The sequence below is a fragment of the Amblyomma mixtum genome, chromosome 5 (assembly GCF_055824585.1).
Source record: "Amblyomma mixtum isolate Tamu chromosome 5, ASM5582458v1, whole genome shotgun sequence".
Taxonomy (NCBI): Eukaryota; Metazoa; Arthropoda; class Arachnida; order Ixodida; family Ixodidae; genus Amblyomma; species Amblyomma mixtum.
In genome coordinates, this window is record NC_143016.1 from 178186001 (window position 1) to 178207641 (window position 21641).

Here is a 21641-nt window from a genome sequence, read left to right on the forward strand (position 1 = left end):
TTTTCATGGGATTGTGCATTAGCAGCCACATTCTCATTTTTTTTTTTATAATAATATGCTTGTAGAGACCAGTGAAAATGATACAGTGATATGTTAATTTGATTACTTTAATCGTCCGAATTCTCTTGAAACGTAGAATCTGGTAACAAAGTTGTGCTGATGCTTGGACATTCTTGTTCCCATTCGCTCAAGCAAGGCGTGTCAAGCGCTGCAGTTATACAGCACAGTGTTAACAAGCTATGGGACGAGCTATGATACTGGTGCCTGATGAATGCAACAGTACCATAATTTGCACAAATAAACGCGAGTTTTTTCCTTGAATCATCTGTTTCAGAAAGCACCTCACATTATGTCCCCTTCAGACACTGTGTCCACATATGTGCACGTGACCTAAACCTGCTCATATTTTCATATAGAAAGAGAATTTCCACCTTTGAATTCCGCGCCCTTATCGTTTTGACCCTCCCTGTCAAATTTGTGGCACCATCTCTTGCAGCTACAATGAAATGTGCCAGTAAATAGCAAGTAAAGATGGACGTCATGACGTTTTTTTGGTGGGACGAGTAAGCAGCTATTATTTTTGCATGCTCTCTTTTCAAATGGTCCTGAACAATGCAATTTACCGTTCAGAATGTGTCAATAGGTTAATTTAGAAATTACACACCAATTTTCACTGTGATAGATGAAGAAAAAGTACTGTGGTGGACGCTCAGAGGGGCGCGTCCACAAACATGGACATGGCACCTTAACGCCAAAAATAGCAAAATGGTGTTTTCTGGCCCTGGAATAATTTTGACCACCTGAGGATCTTTAACGTGCGCTGACATCGCACAACGCACGGGCACCTATTGCGTTTCGCCTCCATTGAAATGCGGCCATCGTGGCCAGGTTTGAACCCAGGTACTCTGGATCAGTAGCCGAGCGCCCTAACCACTGAGCCATGATGGCGGGCCAGGTGGTTGAAATTATTCCGAAGCCCTCCACTAAGCCCTCTACTACAGCACCTCTTCCTTTCTTTCTCAGTCCCTCCTTTATCCCTTCCCCTACAGCACGGTTCACGTGTCCACCTAGATGTGAGACAGATACTGTGCCATTTCTTTTCCCCAAAATCAATTTTCAATTATTTTCTGGCCTCTGTGCACTGTTTTTTAGGGAAGTATGGCAGGAAATGGTCTTATTGCTTTATCATCATCATCATCAGCCTGACTACGCCCACTGCAGGGCAAAGGCCTCTCCCATGTCTCTCCAATTAACCCTGTCCTTAGCCAGTTGCGGCCACCATATCCCCGCAAACTTCTCAATCTCATCCGCCCACGTAACTTCCTGCTGCCCCTCTATTTCCACTTGGAAATGGAGGTTAGTAATGGTTACTTGAGCACTACAACAACAAATACTTCATAAATACCTAAAATCATGTTGCATGAATGAACAAATCTCCTCCTCCCACCTTTAGAGTACCATCCAATTTCGAGCTAATTTCGCAAGAACTGCATGGCTCATCACACGTGTTCACTGTTATCACAAATTTCTATAACTCCCGGGACCTTCATGAACTGCCATAGAAGCCAAAAATATAACAGATAAACCAGCCTTTGGTGAAAATAAATTTGTAACTACAAAAACACTGTGAGGGAGGAAAGCAGACAAGACAGCCTGCAAAGCACTGGTCAGAGTCTGGCATGAAGACAGTGCCTGTGCTTGCCGTGTCCTTGCTGCTACTGCTGCTGCAGGCTGATGCCAATATCAAGCAAGCAGCATTGGTATGTGTTGCCAGGCCCCGTTTCGATGGAGGTGAAATGCATAAGGCACCCGTGTGCTGTGCAATGTCAGCGCATGTTAAAGATTCTCCCAGGTGATTGAAATTACCCTGAAGCCTTCCACTATGGCAGCTCTTTCTTCTTTCTTCCCTCTCGGTGAAGTTGAGGTGTCCACCAAGAACAGTTACCAATCAAGACTTTCATTTGCTCTGCCATGGCATAAGCACAACGAGTCAAGCAAACAAGCATACGAGCAACTGGCCCCGGTGTTACCAAGCAGCGAGTTCTCAACTTGATACAGGCAGCGCAGATTCCTGAGCAGACAGTGGTGTGGGAGACCTAGTCCTCGCTGCTGTGATCAATGACAGGCTGAGAAGCACTGATAACAGGCATTCCTTAAGACATCATCAGATGCAACGAGGAGCACAAGCCCTGTCCCCTACAAGACTTGTCTCTCCTCAGGTGTGCAAGGTCAAGTCCAGAGCAGCATTATTCAAATATTTTTTTTTTTTTTTCAGCCATGGAGTGGCACTCTAAACACTTGCCTTGATGTCATCCCGGACCCGAAAAAGGTTATCCCAGAGGGGCGGCACGTAGTCCAGCACATCGTCCAGATTGCGGCCACCCAACAAGTCTGACAGGGCAAGGCAGCTGCAAGGTCACCACACAGGGCATTCCACAAGAGACCCACACACAACCCCTCTTGTGCTGCACTCTTCCTCAGCTGTTTCTCTCCCATCCAGACACACAGCTGGCTGGGAGAAATTAGACAACTTTGAAAAGCCAAAATAAAAACTGCCAAATCACAGAGGCCCAATGTACCAAAACTGACACAGCGTGCCAGTCAGAACAAGATCACGCACAGCAGACAAGAAGGCACCAGAGACACCTGGCCATCTAGGCTGCCAGCAAAGTGCTGCGGCTCAGACCAAGAGTACGGAGGCTAGAAAGTTTTTCCTAGTGTCACAAATATGCATGTGGAGCTGCACATTCAAGACAATAGGAAGTTGGAAGCAGTGAGTGGGGGTTTTCTTAGATTTCCGCAAAGATTTTGATTCCCTTGATCACAACATTCTTATGAGTAAGATCCAATCCTATGGTATCCTAGACTAGCTGGCAAACCTAGTAGCCAAATACAGCATGTGAAAAAATTTTACATTGTTCTCTGCCACATTTTTAAGTGCAGGAAAATGATAGGTGCAACGTCAAGAGACAGGATGAGGGCAGAGTGGGTGAGGGAACAAACACGGGTTAGTGACACCCTAGTCGACATCAAGAAGAAGAAACGGGCTTGGGCAGGGCACGTAATGCGAAGGCAAAACAGTCGATGGACATTAAGGGTAACGAAGTGGATTCCAAGAGAAGGCAAGCCTAGCAGGGGGCGGCAGAAAGTTAGGTCGGCGGATGAGATTAAGAAGTTTGCGGGGATACAGTGGCTGCAGCTGGCAAAGGAGAGGGTTAGGTTTGGTTTATGGCGTTTAACGTCCCAAACTGACTCAGGCTATGAGGGACGCTGTAGTGAAGGGCTCCGGAAATTTCAACCACCTGGTGTTCTTTAACGTGCACCGACATCGCACAGTACACGGGCCTCTAGAATTTCTCCTCCATAGAAATTCAACCGCCGCGGCCGGGATCGAACCCACGTCTTTCGGGTCAGCAGCCGAGCACCATAACCACTGAGCCACCGCGGCGGGGCAAAGGAAGGGTTTATTGGAGAGACATGGGAGAGGCCTTTGCATTACAGTGGGTGTAGTCAGGCTGATGATGATGATGCAGATTCGAGCCCCCATATAGGAAAAGTGTTCATCAGTGGTGTTTTCTGAGGCCTACACCTGCCATGATTGGCATGCCATGGGAAGAACCCAAAGAGCGGCCACTATGGGCAGAGGGGGTTCTGACGTGAGTGGAAGAATGTGAAGCCTGAGGGTGGCTACCAAGAGAACAACCTGGGAGGTGGCTACCCTGGAAGGTGGGGAGAGAGGAGGAAGTGAGCTGAGAAGAGGGCAGGAGACAGAGCAGCACACGTGTGCCGGAGGCCACTCTTCTACTGAAGGGGTTTTGTGCGAGCTTCTCTCGACAGTTTAACAGCACCATGCGGTGCCTTCAGAGAGCGCGTCAATGACAAACGGGAGATGCTGCTCTCGAGGATAAAACAAGTAGAAGCATGTGAGTGAAGCAAGAGTGTATCTTCCCTCGAATACCCTTCATGCGAGTATGAGGCATGATGTACAACCAGGGCCAGTATGGCAGCAAAAGGCCTGTGGTTAATGTTGCAGCTGACACAGATGAAATGCTGAATGCTGTGACTAAGAATGTGGAGCAAGACTAATCGATTCGCATGCAAGGAGAAAGCAAGTCGAAGCGTGCAAGTGTATGGTTTATGGGGATTTAACATCCTAAAGCAACTTAGGCTATGAGGGATGGCATAGTGAAGGGCTCTGGAAATTTCAACTCCCTGGGGTTCCTTAATGTGCACTGACGTCACACAGTACATGGGCCACTAGCATTTCTTCTTCATTGAAATGCGACCACTGTGGCCGGGATTGAACTCATGCCTTTCGGGTCAGCAGCCGAGTAACGTAACCACAGAGCCACCGCGGCTGCTGCATGCAAGTGTAAAGAAGAACAAAGAAGACTAAGTGTGCAATAAAGGTGAACATAAAGAAAAGTGTGTGATGTGTTGTGTCGTGCAAAGGAAGTCTAATGCTGTGCATTTTCATCAGATCGGCGCTTCGTTTGCCTGTCAATTTTTTTCTTTTTCGCAGATAAAAGTCATGAGTTTCATTGCAATTTGCAAGTCTCTGCAGCTCTTGCCATTGTTTTGCATGCACAGAATGTCTAAAACATCTAGTGGTGGCTCTCCATCTACTCGAGCAGCTGTCAGCAGAAGGGAGGAAGCAGCAAGGAGGAAGTGTGCGCAGAGTAAGTGAAGCTGTGGCATGCATGCACTTCGGAACTGTTTTTGGAATGGTAGCTTTGTACCTACTCAATCTTCAATTATTGGCATCTATAACTTGCATTTTTTAAGCTGCACGCAACAAATAAGAAAGCAGGAGACAAAAATTGACTGACAGTTACCAAGCCTGTGTAACATGACATTTGTGGCAGCACAAAGAAAGACGAGCTCGAACTGTTGGGCTATTTGGTATTTTGACATGTGTTCATCTTATTTAGACCAAAGGATATGGAAAACACAAAAGAAGACGAACATGGACACTTCAGGAGCAGGCTGGTATCCTGAAGATCTCTAGGGGACACAAAGAGAGATGAGCCCAATGTAGAAGAAATATACTTGGTCAAAACACCAACTAGCCCAACAGTTAACTCTTTTAAAGTATACTTGTGGCAGCAGTTTGCGGGACCCTCTCCGGTACACCTCTCGATTTCTCCGCTTTGCGACAGCATTCAGCGTGGCACTGTGCACACAGCATGCCACGAATCCGAAAAGTGAGGAGCAAGCACTAGTTTGCGCTGCTGCACAAAGAGGGCGCCACGGATACAGATTTGGTGCTCAGCCAGCTAGACGATGCTGCACACCTCGTTTTTCCTCCTGGCCTTCCCTTGCACTTCTTCGTTTCAGGGCAAAAGCAATGCTTAACACGGTTCCAACCAAAAATCTTGTGTGAAGCCTCAGGGTAACTCGGGTAGGCTTGGGTTAGCTCAGAGAAGCATCACGCTAGCTGTAGCCAAAGAGAGGGTGACCTTGAGGATGAGCTTCGGGGTAACCTTGTGGCACCGTCAAGGTCCCTCGCTTTCGCATCTTTCAAGCAAGGGAATTGCTGTCGACTCCTTGCTGTCGCACATCTACTCGGTTTAAGTATGTTACAGTCCTACCACTTTTCACTACCCCAGTGCTGCTGACAAAAACCAACAAAAAATACTGCATAGATTACGCACATGGTCAAAAATGAACAGCACAAAAATAAATCCTGCACAGGCAAAAGCTACTCTGTTGAGAGCCAGCAATAAAACAATGCAAGTAACTGATGTCTTAAACTTGGCATGTGAGCAAAAAGTAAATCATTAATAATATCCTCACAGCCTGCTTGTCTCAATTTTTTCAGCCAAAGGCTTTCAGCAGTAACAGGTGTTGTGGCACAATGCAGGGAATCCCTCTCATTGAAGACAAAGATTGAAATACAATTTATGTTTTTCATTTCTCAGTTAACCTATTGTAATTTAGTCTGGGTATCCTCATCTTACACAAAAAAATTGTTTGCTGCAGTTGTGCACACCATCATGTGTAAATCCAACCAGCCCTGCACAGTCCCCTCTCCCAGAGGAAAAACTAACCACTAGTTGATGCCTGTGTAATCAATGAGAGCTATTCGCTGTGCTGAATGTGTCATTCATTGCACAACAGTGACACACTTTAGGTGCAGATGCACCCACGGTGCAAACAAGAGTTTGTGCAGCTGTGTGCAGAGGACACTAGAAATGTGTGGTGGGGCGAGCAGCACACACTCCCCTTTGCTCCTTGTTTCTCCTTTGTTTTAAGCCTTTAACCTTCAAATTAATGTCTGAAAAATGTACAAAAATCCCCAAATTCTTTCGGTGATTTTTGGCGAAAATGACTGTTGTCAAGCTTAAAAGTAGCACTAAAGGCACGAAACGCTTTTCGTGGACAACTACCACCCTCTAGTGTAGAAAAATGCAACCAATACGACTGCTCACCTTAATTTGTCTTTGGCGGCGGGAACAGTGCAACATTGGGCCAGACGAGTGTGACTCATCACTGGTGATTTTGGTAGTATCTCCAATAACGAGCACAGCTCAAGGTTGGTGATTAAAGGGTTGGGGGGACACAGAAATTAAATCACGAAAATCTAAAAAAAAAAATTATTTTAGAAAATGTTAGATTTGGTACCTATAAGGTATATTTAATTATATTTCCAAAACTTTTCCCCATAAACAGCCTAGAAATGACTTTAACAAAGAAATGTGACGTTAGGTACCAAAAAAACTGGCTGAAATATCTGCGAAAATGCCAGTTTTCTCAAAAGTGTTTTTTGACCTCTCTGCCTTCCTGTATACATATGTTAGAGTTTAAATAGAATACTTGTACCTCTCTCCCCCCTATCCTTTCTGGCTGTCCCCTCACCTCTTTCATTACTCCAGTCTGCTTTCTATCCCTCTATTTCTGCTGCTCCAGCTGAGCTGCTCCCCGTAGCTATGGCAGATGCCGGAGCTAGCACAAATCTTTTCCTTCCTTTTATTATTATTATTATTTTTAACTAATCCACTACTACTACTACTACTACTACTACTACTACTACTACTACTGCTACTACTACTACTACTACTACTACTACTACTACTACTACTACTACTACTACTACTACTACTACTCTACTAGTACTACTGTTTGCCCTGCTTGTAGAAACCAAAGCATGACATAGATTCACAAATTTGTCACATGGTACGTTGCGATAGTGTTCTTTATGCAGTGGCATTTCTATATTTCCGAATTACTTTCTCATTTTTTCCAGTCTGTCACTCAGCTGATATAACAATAGTGAGTGCGTTATGTAAGCGTGGATATAACATTCTGTGTAGAAACAAAACCAGGCTGCAGCTAATCATATTGAGAGAATGTAACTGCATCAGCCATTCCTTTGGCTTACGGACCTTTTCACAGACCCCGGGAAAACCGGTTTTCTGGGCTGTGGGAATAATTTGGGAGAGCTTCATCCCCAACTCTTTTCTGTACTACGAGCATACACCATCACTCAAGATGGCGGTGCTCATGGAAAGGTCACTTTTGGAAAGGTCTATAGCAACTGCAGGCTCCTACCATGTTTTGTTGCCATGCCAGGCTTTCTGCAAGGTTGGCATAGCAAATAAACATATAAAAGCTTATAATGTCCAAATGACTTAAGATATTTCAGCAAAATTTTTTATTTAAGCGTTCAGTGACTTCCCAGTAAGCATGCCAAATTTCTATCCTCTGCACCAAAAAACTAAAAATTTCACCTCCAAACCCTGGTTCCCCCCCCCTTCCTTCCTTAAGCCAATGCTACAGAACAGAGAAGTTGTGCCCTTTACAGCCGTCGCTGTAAAAATGTCAGCCGACCGCTGCAGGACAGGACTGACCTGGACTCCCGCACACGCCACTCGTTGCTCGTCAGGTGCTGCAGGACGTCTACCACAATCTCCTTGAAGTACCGGTCCACCTGCGTGAGTGCGCGAGGCAGCAGTGTTGGGCCAGAGAAGCTGCAAAACTGTGTGTGCTTAACACCCCACAATTTTCCATCGTATACTTGAGATTGTGATGTGTGCACTGTCACTGCTTCCTCAACAAAGCAAAACATGCAGACTGAGCAGATGTACAGCAGCTGAGGCTATTAGGTGTGAAAAGAACATTTTGCAGAGCCTACAAGCTTTCCCTCGGCCCAATGCTTTGCTTTTCAAGGGTGAAATGCTTGGAAAAGTGTCTCTGGCAAATCCCTCTATAGTGAATTCTAGGAAAAGATAATTAAAAACGCACACAGGCACTATGAGCATGATGAGCACAGTGGAGTGAGGAACTGCGAGACAAGGAGGCTGCTGTCACAGGGCCCGTTTTCTGCATCACCGTGCATAAGCATAAAATGAATTGCTCTTAGAGTGCAGTCACACATGCCCTAACAGAAATCAAAGTTGAGGTGTGGTTGCGGGTGTAGAACTTCCACTTGAGCCAAGGATCCCTTGACTGCAGTGCACACATGGTCATGTGTTACAGTTAACAATGTTAACTTCTCTTAACAATGACAACAATCTTTCTGCACATCAGCAAGCGTTGTTCTGGAAAGTGTTCGAGAAGAAATTTCACTTCCCCACATGAGCTACAACAAACAAAATAATGTGGCTATTTCACTATCCATGCAATCACCACACTCGAACAATGGGCACACTAGCTCGGGACCTTTTGCAACAGCTGACGCACAAGCACTCCCAGCAAAGTCGAGAGGACCACTGGCTGGGGCAGTGGAAGACCCACCGTGCGGATGGGGTCCTTGACCAGGGCAGCCCAGATGGAGCCGAAGGAGGCCCTGACGCCCGGGTTAGGGTCGTACCGGTACCGGTACAGCTTGGGCACAATGGCGCCCAGGTGCTCCTTCAGCTGCTCCCCAGCCTTCTCCGCTATGCTGCCAAACCCAAACGCCGCTCCCTGCACACCACCACAAACAAGAGGGAAGAGCAACCATGCGGTGTGAAAATCAAGCAGATAAACCTGCAGCAGAACAATTCAGTGCAGCTTCACATAACAGTGGGCATGGGGAGAAAACAAGCTGACATCTGGGGACAGGCTGCTTCCTGTTTCTCGCCAATGAATGAGAGGAAGCCGGAGAAGGCCCTCTTCAGCGATTGCCTTCCTTCAAAGGGACAAACCTAAGCAGAGCAAGTACGGGGTACTGTTGACACAAGTGGAAGTAGCTGGTGGCAAAGTATGGCATCGGTACACAGCCGGCAGGGCCGGGCACGATATTTTAAAAAAGTATCTTCAATACCGATACCCAATGTCCTCGAAAACTGAATCTCCGAAACTGATACAAGATACCGAACCAAAATTAATTTCCGATACAGGTACTCGATACTGTATTGTCGATACTTCGATACACCACTGAAATTGAAAATATTAATAACACTGGTATTATTGCTGTATATACTCGTGTATGGGCCGCGCTTTTTTTTCGTGGTTTTGATGGGGTGTGGCCCTTGCATGGGAAAGAGATTTTTCCTCAAAATTTTTCTGACAACAGCGCAGCCCCGAATATGCAGCGTTTTTTAGAATGTGATATGCATTTTTATAACGAATTAGCACAGTCCCGCCCATTGCCGCATTGCACGAATAGTTGCGAAAAAAATTCTTTCTGCACACTACTTTTAAAACTACATTCAGCAGCTGTCAGCTGAGTGATACAGAGTTGCTGGATTGTTAACAGCCGTAGCAGGAGATACTTCATTGCACCAAGAGGCACCATCAAGTGTCTCATGGACAACTGGCACTCCAAGCGTGCCAAAAACTGCGCTGCATGATTTTAAATATAACTGTGACTGGAGTAATGCACCTGGAGCTTCCAAGATTGCCTGATTTCCCCTTCACTGCCCGCCGCTATGCAATGAAGCAGTTCACAATTATAAAACATTTCTTTTTCCAGATGTTCAGAATATTTCTTTTGTTTTTTTCATGATTCGTTATTACGGACAATTTGCTTTATGGACACTCTAGCTCAGGAACCAAAGTGTCCCTATTAATGAGACATGAGGTATACTTTGCTATACCAGGTGTTTCACCTAAGATGTTCTGCGTTTTTTTTTAAAATAGGCTTTTTGAGTTAGAAGAGCGCTTTTTTCGGTACGGCATTGTCAGCAGTGTAGCACATCACAAGCAGTTAGCTCAGATGTGCTAACTAATACTGAGTCATAAACTTTTTAGTAAGAAGAAGATCAGGACCACTCAGCACTTCCACACTTCGTCGCCATCCCTGGTGGCCAGGGCGTAAGTCACATGACAAAACTGCTGCCTCCGGCTGGCTGTTCTGTCATAGTGCACCCTGATTTCTGGCTGTGTCAGTCGCCATAACCAATCAATAAATTCTCTCCTCATCTGAACTATTGCTGTGACACTCCTCATTTATTGAGAGGCGTGTAGCCCACTGTAAATAACATCTACATTAGTTTTTAGAATTAAAAAAATTCAGTTACCCTCGCCACTGTGGCCCATAAATTCTGGCTACACTGCGTCAAAATACATGCACCTTCGAGAAGCTTGCAGGCAAAGCAAGCCGCCCAGTTCAGGTAACTTATCAAAATAGCAAAAAATTTGTTGAATCACTGTGCTGAGAGTAACCATGTTTTCGAAGTTCTAAAAACTGATATGGATATTACTTACGGTGGGCTACACACTTCTCAACGAATAAAGAGACAGACAGTAATAATTAAAAAGTTAACTACTCAATATTAGTTAACCAGCCTACTAGCTAGCATGTCTTTGCTGCATTCTGATGTTGTGCTACACTGCTGACAATGCTGTGCAGAAAACAGCACTGTTCTACTAACTCAAAAACCCATTTTTTAAAACTGCAGAACATCTTAGGTGAAACATGACATACAAGTATGTCTGTTCACTTCGTTCATAGATCACTCTTCTCAGAAGTAAATACTAAGTGGCCATTTCATATTCTGCATTTGCCTTGAAACAGACGGCAGTCCTATCGACCACTCATTCAATGCAGCAGTTCAGAACTACTGCACAACATCCGACAAGGCTCTATTTCCACAGCAATGCCCTTCTGCTCCACACCCCACAAGCATATGATCCCGCAATGCAGTTTTTCGTAAGTAAATCGCTCTGCTTGGCTCTACATGCTTCACACCATGACGCCTCCTTGAGTACACAGGTGGCTGACTGCATAGCACAAAGCTCTCTCTGTCCCAGCAAGTTTGCAGCATTTCTGCAGTTGGGTGCCCACCTTCTTGGAGTTCCACAGGGCGTGGTGGTTGGCCAGGTGCATGAACTTGTACATCAGGTCCGGCTGGTTCAGGTCCGTCGCCAGGGAGCACAGCTCACGGTAAGTGCTCAGGCTGCCCCTGCATAAGCCCAACACTGGCTACTCAGCACATCCAACCACGCTAAGGTGTGCTAAGGTCACACATGCACAGCAACCCACTCAGGTGGTCGTGCTGACCCTCACCTCTCTCTCTGCCTTGACCACATCCATGATTTCCAATATTCTAGAACACTAGCACTAAAACTCTGAGGTCAGATTTCGTCAATGTTTGTCTCTATGGCATGGAGCCCACCAGCTGCCATGGTGGGCAGGTTGGATCTTTGTGCCCAACTATGCAAAACAGTTTATGGCAAAACACTCCATGGCCAGGAGTGGGTTTCGAACCCACAGCAGTGTGGACAGATCAGCTTCATTGGCCCCTTCACGAGACCAATACGTCACTGCTGCAGCTAAACACCCTGTGTGTTTAACTTCCAGTCTCTCGTGCTGTGCTCTGGATGTTGTCTCTCCATCAACTTCCATCCGTCAGCAATGGACCCAGAACACACCACTATCACAGTGCCCTCTAAAACAAAGTCTCACATTGAAACCGAAATGAAGGCTGTCATTTTTTTCTCTCGAAAACAAGTAGCGGAAAACTTGGGGAAAGCCTTGTCTTAGCCCAACTATGTCCACTGCAGGAGAAAGGCTGCACCCACCACCTCCTCTCAGACTTATTGATCTCATCCACCCACCTGGCTCTCTGCTGCCCTCCCAGTGCATTCCCTCACAATGCATTCCTTTCCCTTGAAATCCACTCTGTTACCCTGAGGCATTCTACTTCCTCTTCTAAATTTCGGCTCGAATGTCACAGCTCTGGGAAGGAGAGCCTTTTGCCGAGTGTGGAAGTAGTGGGATGCAGTAACCAGTCGTGAGGTGCGGAGCAGGTTTATGGGGTCAGGGGTGCAGGTTAGGCATGCATTCCATCTGACCGTATGTCATGCGAGTGGCCACACGGTAACACTTAAGGGAGGAAGAGGGTCGTATCAAGAAAAAATTTTATTAACGGGGGACGAGGGTCTTAAAACTGAACTTTTTATTTGTGGATAGAATCTGATGAAATTTTGCACACAGATGTGTTTTTCTCTTCTGATTTCAAATATATGATCATAATTGAGCTGGTGGTCTTAAGAGTTATCTTAAATTCTAGAGTGTAATGAGGTAATTTCTTATGCAGCTTTAATGAACTTTCTCATTGATTTTGTTGCTTTTTATTACATGAATTGATAGCCAGAGAATTCCCATACCCGATGACATTCTTACTTTTTTTTGTTTAGGCCACATATAAATAGATATTTACAATTAGCTTAACGAGTTGCAGTGTCAAATACTGCGACCTTTTACTCTTGACACAGCACATCAGGATGACATGCCTTTAGAGAAAAACGAAGAATGTCATCGGGTATGGGAATTCTCTGGCTATTAATTCATTTAAATAAAAGCAACAAAATGCAGTCAGAAAGTTCATTAAAGCTGCGTAAGAAATTACCTAATTACATTCTAGAATTTGTAAGATCTAAGACCACCAGCTCAATTATGATTACACATTTGGAATCAGAAGAGAAAAATAAATCTGTGTGCATAATTTCATGAGATTCTAGCCATAAATAAAAAAAGTTAGTTTTAAGACCCTCGTCCCTCCTAAACATAGTCACATTTATGAAATCTTCAGCGAACACGTATTTTTGTGTACTGATTCCAAATATGTCTTTTATTTTATGTAAAATTAGTGCTTCTGAACTCATATGAGTCTAAAATAAAAAAAATAATGTGATGGATCAAAGGGGACATGTAGCTGTTCTTTAGAAAGCTCCCTCTTTAATCACCCACTTTCCTCATTAATGCTGCTCCACACTCAGCTACGACTGCGGACCTAAAAGGAGCAGGCAGCACCAATCGCATTGCCAGTCTTTCCGGCTGAAGACCCTTGAAGATGACTGCGGGAAGATGCCGCCACCAAAATAATCGCGAATCAGCAACAGAGCAGTCTAGAGAAAAATCTGAACGGAACCACGACTGCAGCACCAAGCAGAAAAGCAGGAAAGTTCCAACTCTCCGAAGGCACCTGCTGGCAGTGGGGACAAACAAGGGTCGTCCGCCAGAAAGACTGACAACGTGAATGGTTCTTTTTAGGTCCGCAGTCGTGGCCTAGTGCAGAGCAGCAGCAACAGAGGAAGTGCATGCAGCATCAAAGAGAAGGGGATGAAGACGAGGTGGTCAAAGAGGGAGCGTTCTAAGGAACAGCTGTGTGTCCCATCTGATCCGCCACAATGAATATAATGCGAGTGTCTGGCATGACAGGTGCAGTGGGAGAGAGAGAGGGGTGGAAAGGGGGAGAGGAAAAATTTGCTCTGGCTTAGCTCAGCCAGGACAGAATAAACGTAGCGAATGGCACATTAGGCGCCGAGCATGTTGTGTTCGGCGCCTAACAACCATGGCAACGGGTTGCCATGGTTGCCATGATTACGGCACATGCGCAGTACTGACCTGCGACGACCGCCCGAAATGCGCTGCTGACTAGCCTAGTGTAGCTTTCGCTACAAAATTCAGGACATCACTCTATTCTGGACCACTAGCATAGCGCCTGGTGTGTCGCAATTACAATGATACATCGCAAACAGGAAATGTCGCTGTAAAACATCGCAGTAGCTTGCCGATAGCCAGGACCACCCAAACAAAGGAAAGTTGTCCAGTGGGCAGAGCAGCCTGAAAGAAATCCACACCGGCCATGGGGGGCAGCCACAGCGCTGTGTTCGTCCTTCTTCTCTTCCTGCTTCCTTTCTTTGGCCGTGTGCCGTTGCGCTGAAAAACTATGAGTTTAAATCAAGCATACCAACTAGCCCAAGAATTAATTCTACTTATCCACATGTGGAGATGCCCAGCATTGTTCTTCACTCAAAAACTTGTCCCTGACAGCATGCCCTCGTGTGTCGGTACCAGTGCAGGTAAACCAAGCAGACAACTCATTTCCTGTCGGCATAGCCACCGTAATCTAGCATTACTAAGGCACCAGCAAAAAAGTCTGCGGTACTCCCTGGACAAAACAAGAAGTGAGAGGCCACAACTCACCCGGTGGGCGTGCTGCCGAGTGTGCCTTCGTCGAACAGCCGTGTGTCCTCGGTCACCGCCACGGTGGACCTGGGCAAACACACACAGCCACTGGTGGTGGATCCAGATGCAGCTGGAGCAGTTTGCCCATCCTCACCTGCACACACTGTCTTGCCCTTCCACACAGCTACACTTGAGTGACACAATTCTCCCGTGTACGTTTAGTGGGTGCACTATTCACAACTGGTGGAAATCAATGCCTTTCTCGTGGGGCAAACCCTCACAGGTGATGCCCACCTGCCTACTGGAACAGAGCCCCACTTGTTCCATCAAAATCTTCAGCTCCTCGTGCAGCTAAAAATGATACATAGGGTGCAGGGTCAAGCACCAATTTCTTTAGCTCCTTTTTATTTTCTATTTTTTAGCTACAATGTAGTGGCCTCAGAGTTGTTTTTCCGCGTTCCTGTTGGTTTCTCATTTTTTTTGCTCAGGTTTTAGTGACCAATTTCTTATTCATGAGCAAAGAAAGAAATTCGAATGAAGACAGCCCTAGATTTCGGCTTAGGCAGTGCACAGTAGTCCGCTGCTGCTAAACTTCGGGCGAACATTAGACAGCGCATGCTACTCTGATACCCTCTCTTAGAGGGTTGCCGCTGCGGAGCCGGTCTTTTGGCTGATGCCATACCCTCTTCCTCTGCTTTCCTCATCACGTTCTCTTCACTACCTCCATACTTTTATGCTCCAGTGTGTTGCTTATTCGCTCTACTGGTTATACCGAGGCTGACTGTAATGGTGAGGAGCATTGCTCACCCTACGAATGGGTGCCAAGAGCTGCGCTCTAAAAGAGCACAGAAGCACCAGCTGAAAAATGGCACTCCTTTTTACACCCACCACAAGCACATGTACAATCGCGATGAAAAAAGATTAGCACAATGACGTCACCGAAGCAACGAAAATCGCACCGCGTGGCTGGTACAGCACCGAGCTTTGCAAAGAGGTATGGCACTTTTGTTATCAGTGTGTTTGTAATCGCAGCACGATACGTTGCTATCTGCCACTCTGGTGGCATGTCACTAGTGCTAATCTTTTTTTCATCCCGACTATACAATAGAAGGAAAGCCAGAAGCCAAAGCGCCACACAAGCAGGAGAAAAAAACGTGAGCCCTGGAAGAGAGCCCAACTTCTCCCTCACTTGCGGCCCGAGGTGAGAGTGCTGAGCAGCAGGGTGACCAGCTGCTCCCGGTTGGCCTGGTCGCTCAGCTCGTACAGCAGGCTCAGTCCCTTGGAGGCCACACTCTGGGTCAGCTCTGCACGCGCACCCACACCCCCCCAGTGAACAAACACTCCAACAATGGGGGCAAGCAATGCTCCAGACAGGACAGGCAGCAGTGCCAGAGAACCCTCACCACTGCGGTCGGCCAGCAGGTTGAGCAGGGCGCCCTGGATGCGCTGCAGCTGCGTCAGCACAGGCCCCTGCTGGCTGCAACGCCGCAGCACGCTCAGGGTCCACACACACGCCGCCTGCACCACACAGGTTGGTTTGAAAGCGTCACTGCACGCACGCACACTCTGCAGCTGTGGACTGCTCCATCTTATCTCCAAGTATCCACCGGCACCACAAAAACTGCTTCGCCGCAGCATTTTCGGGAGGAGCCCACCCCTGAGCATCTCCACCTTTTCCTGCATCACTTCGCACTTATTCAGCTACGCTTCTGCCATTTGCATAACGAATGACCTAATGAGCTGATGCCAGCACTGAGCAGCCACGCACATGAAAGGAAGCATCGCGCAACTTGGAACAACAAAACAAGACAGATATGGCAGACAGGCCACCACTGGAAACTGAACCTGGCAACATTCAATGCTAGAACCTTATCAATAAAAAAAAATTTCTTTCGTGTATTCCTTTCTATGTTGTGGTCGGCATCAGCAATGTCACGTTCCTAGAACCTTATCCAGTAAGGCTAGCCTAGCAGGGCTGCTCGAGAAATTAGCGCGCATTTAATGGGATGTTATAGGGCTTAGTGGGGTTAGGAGGAAAGACGAGGCACATACAGCAATAAAGGATGGGCATGTACTATGCTATCGTGGATTAGTGGACAGACAAGAACTAGGCGTGGTATTCCACACCAATCAAAATATAGATGGCAACATTGAAGAATTCTGCAGTATTAACGAGAAGAACTAGGAGTGATATTCCCCATCAATCAAAATATAGATGGCAACATTGAAGAAGGTGGTATAGGCTTATGCACCTACATTCAACCATGATGACCAGATCATTGAAAGTTTCTATGAAGACGTGGAATTGTCAGTGACCAAAGTGAAAACACAGCACACTGTACTGATAGGTGACTTCAACTCCAAGGTAGGCAAGAAGCAGGCTGGAGACCTGGCCATGGGCGACTATAGCATTGGCTCTAGGAATAGCAAGGGGCAGTTATTGGTAGAGTTCACAGAGAAAAATAATTTATGGATCATGAATACCTTCTTCCGCAAACGAGACAACAGGAAGTGGACGTGAAAGAACCCCAATGATGAGACTAAAAATGAATTAGACACCATACTGTGTGCTCACCCTGGCTTAGTGCAGAATGCAGAGGTTATCGGAAAGGTGTGTTGTAGAGATCACAGGATGGTTAGGACCTGATTTAGCATCCTATATGTAGGACATCGCATCTTTGCGCAGTAACTCTTAAAAATTTATTGTGCAAAAGCTTGTGCCCACTACGGTAGGTTCAAGAGGGTCTAAATTTTTCCTGTGCAAGGGTTGTGTACAGTTTTGAGCATTGTGTGCATTCAGAAAGATCTGTCAGTGTTCTCAGGACAATATTTTTCAAATTCGACCCAGTCAACTACATTGCGATTCTGCAAGCAAAACAGATGTTTGTGCAATATCATTGGAAAACCACCAAGCATGATGATGAGAAATGTGATTTTAATGTCGATGTCAAATGTTTGAAGCTTTACCACATGAAACAGCTAGCGAATCTACCTAGTATCCTACACTGTAGGATGGCCCAAATGTCAGTACTGACAAAAATATTGCCGCAAATCTGTGTACTGTTTGTTTGTTCATTCTTCAAAGCTGCCAGCACTCAGCTTTATCACTTTGTCTGTGATGCAAGAAGCGACCAGATTTATCTCGACTGATTGCATCCAGGCGGACCTGATACTACGCTGTTCCAGAATGTTGTGGTAACTTTGCATGTCGAATCTTGAAAGTTCGCAATCAGCTTTAAACTGAGCACGGCCGAGAGCGGCCGGCATTCTGTTTGACGACCACCGAGCATGCTTGCTGCTACGCTGCCACCGAGTCATTCAGTTCCTTGTGGGATCAAGTCAGCCTAATAAAGAGCTTCGTTTAGAAGTCATTTTCGCTCTCTTCCTGCATGCCAGGTTGCCATCACTACTACACGACAATATTACCACCAATAAAAGGATGATTCTGAATTGTGAAGTGAAGATTCTATATTGAAAAAATTTTAATTTTTCCAAATGTCTGAAGTTTCGCCACATATGGGTTACAGCTAAGTGGATGAAAAAGAGGCCATGAGGTCGTCCATCCACTGTGGAGAGGCACAGAATAGTAAGGAAGTGGACACTTCCCATTTCACTTGCCTATAATTCAGCCTTACCAAAAAGACTCTTCTCGAAGCAAACCTCTAAGAAATGCTGTGATGGTTTCCACACCACCCTAAGATTGAACACTCGCTTCAATTAAACTTATCAAGAAAGTGAAAAACACACTTTCAAAAGAATTCAACCTGCATACAAGGGGGAGCACAGCGGTGCAGGTACAGTACGGTCCATTGTTAAAGGAAACATGCAATCGCGTGCACTCTACGCTTCACAAAGCCCTACCACCTAGATGCGGTGAGAATAGGCGGCATCAGGTGCATGCGCGGAATGACCAGCCGTCATGCTTACTGCACATGCGTCTTGTGCCGACAATTCCCACGAGTTCTCGGCGGCAGCGCTTTGCGGAGGTCACGCGATTGCATGTTCCCTTTAACAGTGGACCGCACTGTACAATTCTATAACAGAATCCATGTTTCAGCCAGTCCAATATAAAGTGTCCACTCCCTGGCATTCCCGTGGGGATGAAGGGCTTCTTAATTAAGAACCACCAGGCTGGGAGGTGTTGCTGACAACACATGCTGTTGTCACACACCAAGAGCTTCGTGTCACACACCAGCTGCCGCACAATGTGTTGCACACAGAGCCGCTTACTCTGCACCGTGTGGCTGAGACATTCACTGCAACAAGCTTCACTCACAGCGCGCATTAGGTCGCGATGCATGCAGTCTCACCTGGCGTGCAGCCGGCCGTGGGTTGCAGAGGTATGTGTCCAGTAGCTGGGACACCAGCCACTCCATCTCCACCAGGTTGGCCCTGGCACCCACGGGTGGCTGCAGGCACACAGAGTGTTTCTCACAACGCGCTCTGAAACAGCAGCCCTGAAGCCAGCAGCTATAACTGAATGAAGTGGCTGGCCCCCCTTCCACGGCTGTGGAAGATCATCATCATCAGCAGCTTAACTACACCCACTGCAGGACCCCTCCGATTAACGCTGTCCTTACCAAGAGAAAAAACTGACTGGACGATTACAATACTCGGTCATATGAATTTTCAACACACCTGCCCAGGCATTTTCACTGCGCAATATTGCATTCAGAGAAAAGAATTAGAGAGGGACATGTATACCAAATGTTTCAGGGAAGCCCCGCCACTATTTAAAAAAAAAAAGAATTTTTGAGATAAAAAGGTGGCTTCTGCGGCATAGGAATACAAGCGCTTGCAGACATCGGAAAACAGCCCATTCATGCTAGTAGTGAGCTGGTTAAGCAAATTCTAATAGTTAACTCTTCATCGATTACAGATAGGTGCTTGGTTGCGTTTAGAAATCTTTAGCTTAGCATTAGAAAAGCCACATCAGTTTTTTTGTTAATTTCGAAAACGCTATTACCCTCATTGCTGTGACTCAACAAGTTCTGGCCATTTCTTGTGTAATTCGAAAACTGCGTGCCACAGGCTGTAGCACACAGAGTGAGCGTCACTCCTTGGCGCACATTCCACTCGAGCTTCTCAGGCACACCTCCACGGGAGCAGCGAGTGCCGGAGAGCATTGCAGTGCAGGTGGAACAGAGATGGTCACGTGACACACGTGCCACGGAGTGACGGAATTGATGGATGCCGCTGTGTGAACACAGCCAGTGTGCGATTTTGAACTGCTCGAGAATTGGCCAAAATCTGCTCAGCCGCAGAGCTAAAGGTAATTGCGTTTGTGAAATTCTAAATACTGATATGGCTATTACTAATCACCAACCAAAAATCTTTAATTGCAACTATGTGCAGAATGGTAGGTCTTAAAATTAACATGCGGAAAAAACAAAGTAATGTTCAACAGTCATGCAGGGAAACAAGGTAGTGCAAGGTAGTGGCCGCTGATCCGGATCATGAAAGGGAAATAACTAGAGAATAAGAATGGGGTGGAGCGCATATGGCAGGTTCTCTCAGATCATGAATGGCAGTTAACTAATATCCCTGAACAGAAGGGTATACAACAGCTTTATCTCACCGGTACTCACCTATGGGGCAGAAACGTGGAGGCTAACAAAGAGGGTTCAGCTTAAAGGGTCAGTCTACTGAATTTTATCGACTATATTTTCTTTGCGGCAACCGATAGCTCTTTACTCAAATTACCGTTTAGCCAGCTGTGGTGCCAAGAAGTGCGGTAGAATTTTTTAAAATAGAATTTATTGATGTGCGAACACATCTGTATGAGATGGTAGTCTCATCTGGCAACCATCTGGATTTCCGCCGTGCGGCGACAAACATGGCGGCGCCCGTCGAAGCTGGACCTCTCGCTTCGGACTGAATTCTCGTTGTTGCTGCCTTTTTCAGTGCGTTCACTGGCCATGAATGGGGTGACGGTCTTTCGCTTCGTCTCACCTCACCTCCAAGAAAACGTAAAAGTGATAAATTTGCTTTATTTTAATAATTAGAGTGACGATTCTGCCGCTCCTAGGCTTAAGTGGAGAGTCGGTTTGTTTACAGCAATGGTTCCCGTCCTGACAACCAGATGGCGCCACTATAGGCTGAGTTTATTTTTGCGTCTCTGCTAGCATACGCTGAACTAAAAGTGGGAATGTGCTTGCGTTTTGCGTACGTGTGACTATAAATATTCATGTGATTTACAGAAAAAGGGAGCGGTATGCCTTCTACAGTTTACTAGAACAAAACGTGCGTTTCTCTGACATTGGGGCATAGAAATGGTACGTAGTATATTCACTTATGCTTCTACAAAAAAAGACTACCACCTTCTTGAACAAAATGAACGTTTGGGGTCGCCACCATGCATTTTTACGCGACTTTTAACGCCGAAATAAAATATAAATTCCTGCCTAAACAGGGAGCAGTTCCCTCGTTATTGATGTTATAGGGTGCCAACTACCAGAATATGCCATTATTTATACACTCATCTCGGTGAGTAGACTGACCCTTTAAGTTAAGGACAACACAGCGAGCCATGGAAAGAAAAATGATTAGGTGTAACGTTAAGAGATCGGAAGCGGGCGAAGTGGGTGAGGGAACAAATGTGCATTAATGACATCCTTGTTGAAATCAAGACGGATAAATGGGCTTGGGCAGGGCATGTGATGCGAAGTCGTAACAACTGCTGGTCCTCAAGGGTAACGGAGTGGATTCCAAGAGAAGGCAAGCGTAGCATGGGGGCGGCAGAAAATTAGGTAGGCGGATGAGATTAAGAAGTTCACGAGGATAGGGTGGCCACAGCTGGCAAAGGACAGGGTTGATTGGAGGGACATGGGAGAGGCCTTTGCCTTGCAATGGACGTAGTCAGGCTGATGATGATGAACCAGCTTGCTAGTCAACATGATTCACGAGTTCTCTGACATTTGCCAACACATGGTACTACTACACAGAAGCCATCCTTTTACCTTAAAAAGCCTTTCTTTTTTTAATTAGTGGCGGGCTTCCCTAAAACACCTGGTATATGTACAGTTATAGGCCACTCTTTTCATGTGCCCACATACTCATTCTTCGATTAGCACTGCTCTCCAGTCGAGGATGCTATGCCACCCTCTGGTAATTCCTCTCCTGCACTGACTCAGCCGGTTACACCAATGACCTATATCCTAAGCATGAATTAATCTATATAGGAGTAAAACGGGAGTAAGCAGTCCTCTTGTTCACTCCCTTACAGACCAATGCCGACCTGTGACTCAAGTGTGGTGGCATTGCTGTCACCAGCTGGAACAACCGCAGAAAAACTTGGGGG

General features: G+C 46.2%; 1 protein-coding gene across 2 annotated transcripts in view; it reads right to left on the bottom strand.

The window, feature by feature from the left end:
* The window catches only part of LOC149344914 (proteasome adapter and scaffold protein ECM29), a 141409-nt gene that overhangs the window by 53374 nt on the left and 66394 nt on the right, over nucleotides 1-21641 (bottom strand). For both annotated transcript variants that reach the window (XM_089546404.1, XM_089546403.1), the window contains 8 exons: nucleotides 18652-18750; nucleotides 15745-15859; nucleotides 15531-15645; nucleotides 14360-14428; nucleotides 11213-11330; nucleotides 8737-8907; nucleotides 7851-7930; nucleotides 2303-2408 (listed from right to left, as the gene is read on the bottom strand). In XM_089546404.1, coding sequence (XP_089402530.1) covers nucleotides 2303-2408; nucleotides 7851-7930; nucleotides 8737-8907; nucleotides 11213-11330; nucleotides 14360-14428; nucleotides 15531-15645; nucleotides 15745-15859; nucleotides 18652-18750 — 873 coding nt within the window. The remainder of the gene's footprint in view (nucleotides 1-2302; nucleotides 2409-7850; nucleotides 7931-8736; nucleotides 8908-11212; nucleotides 11331-14359; nucleotides 14429-15530; nucleotides 15646-15744; nucleotides 15860-18651; nucleotides 18751-21641) is intronic.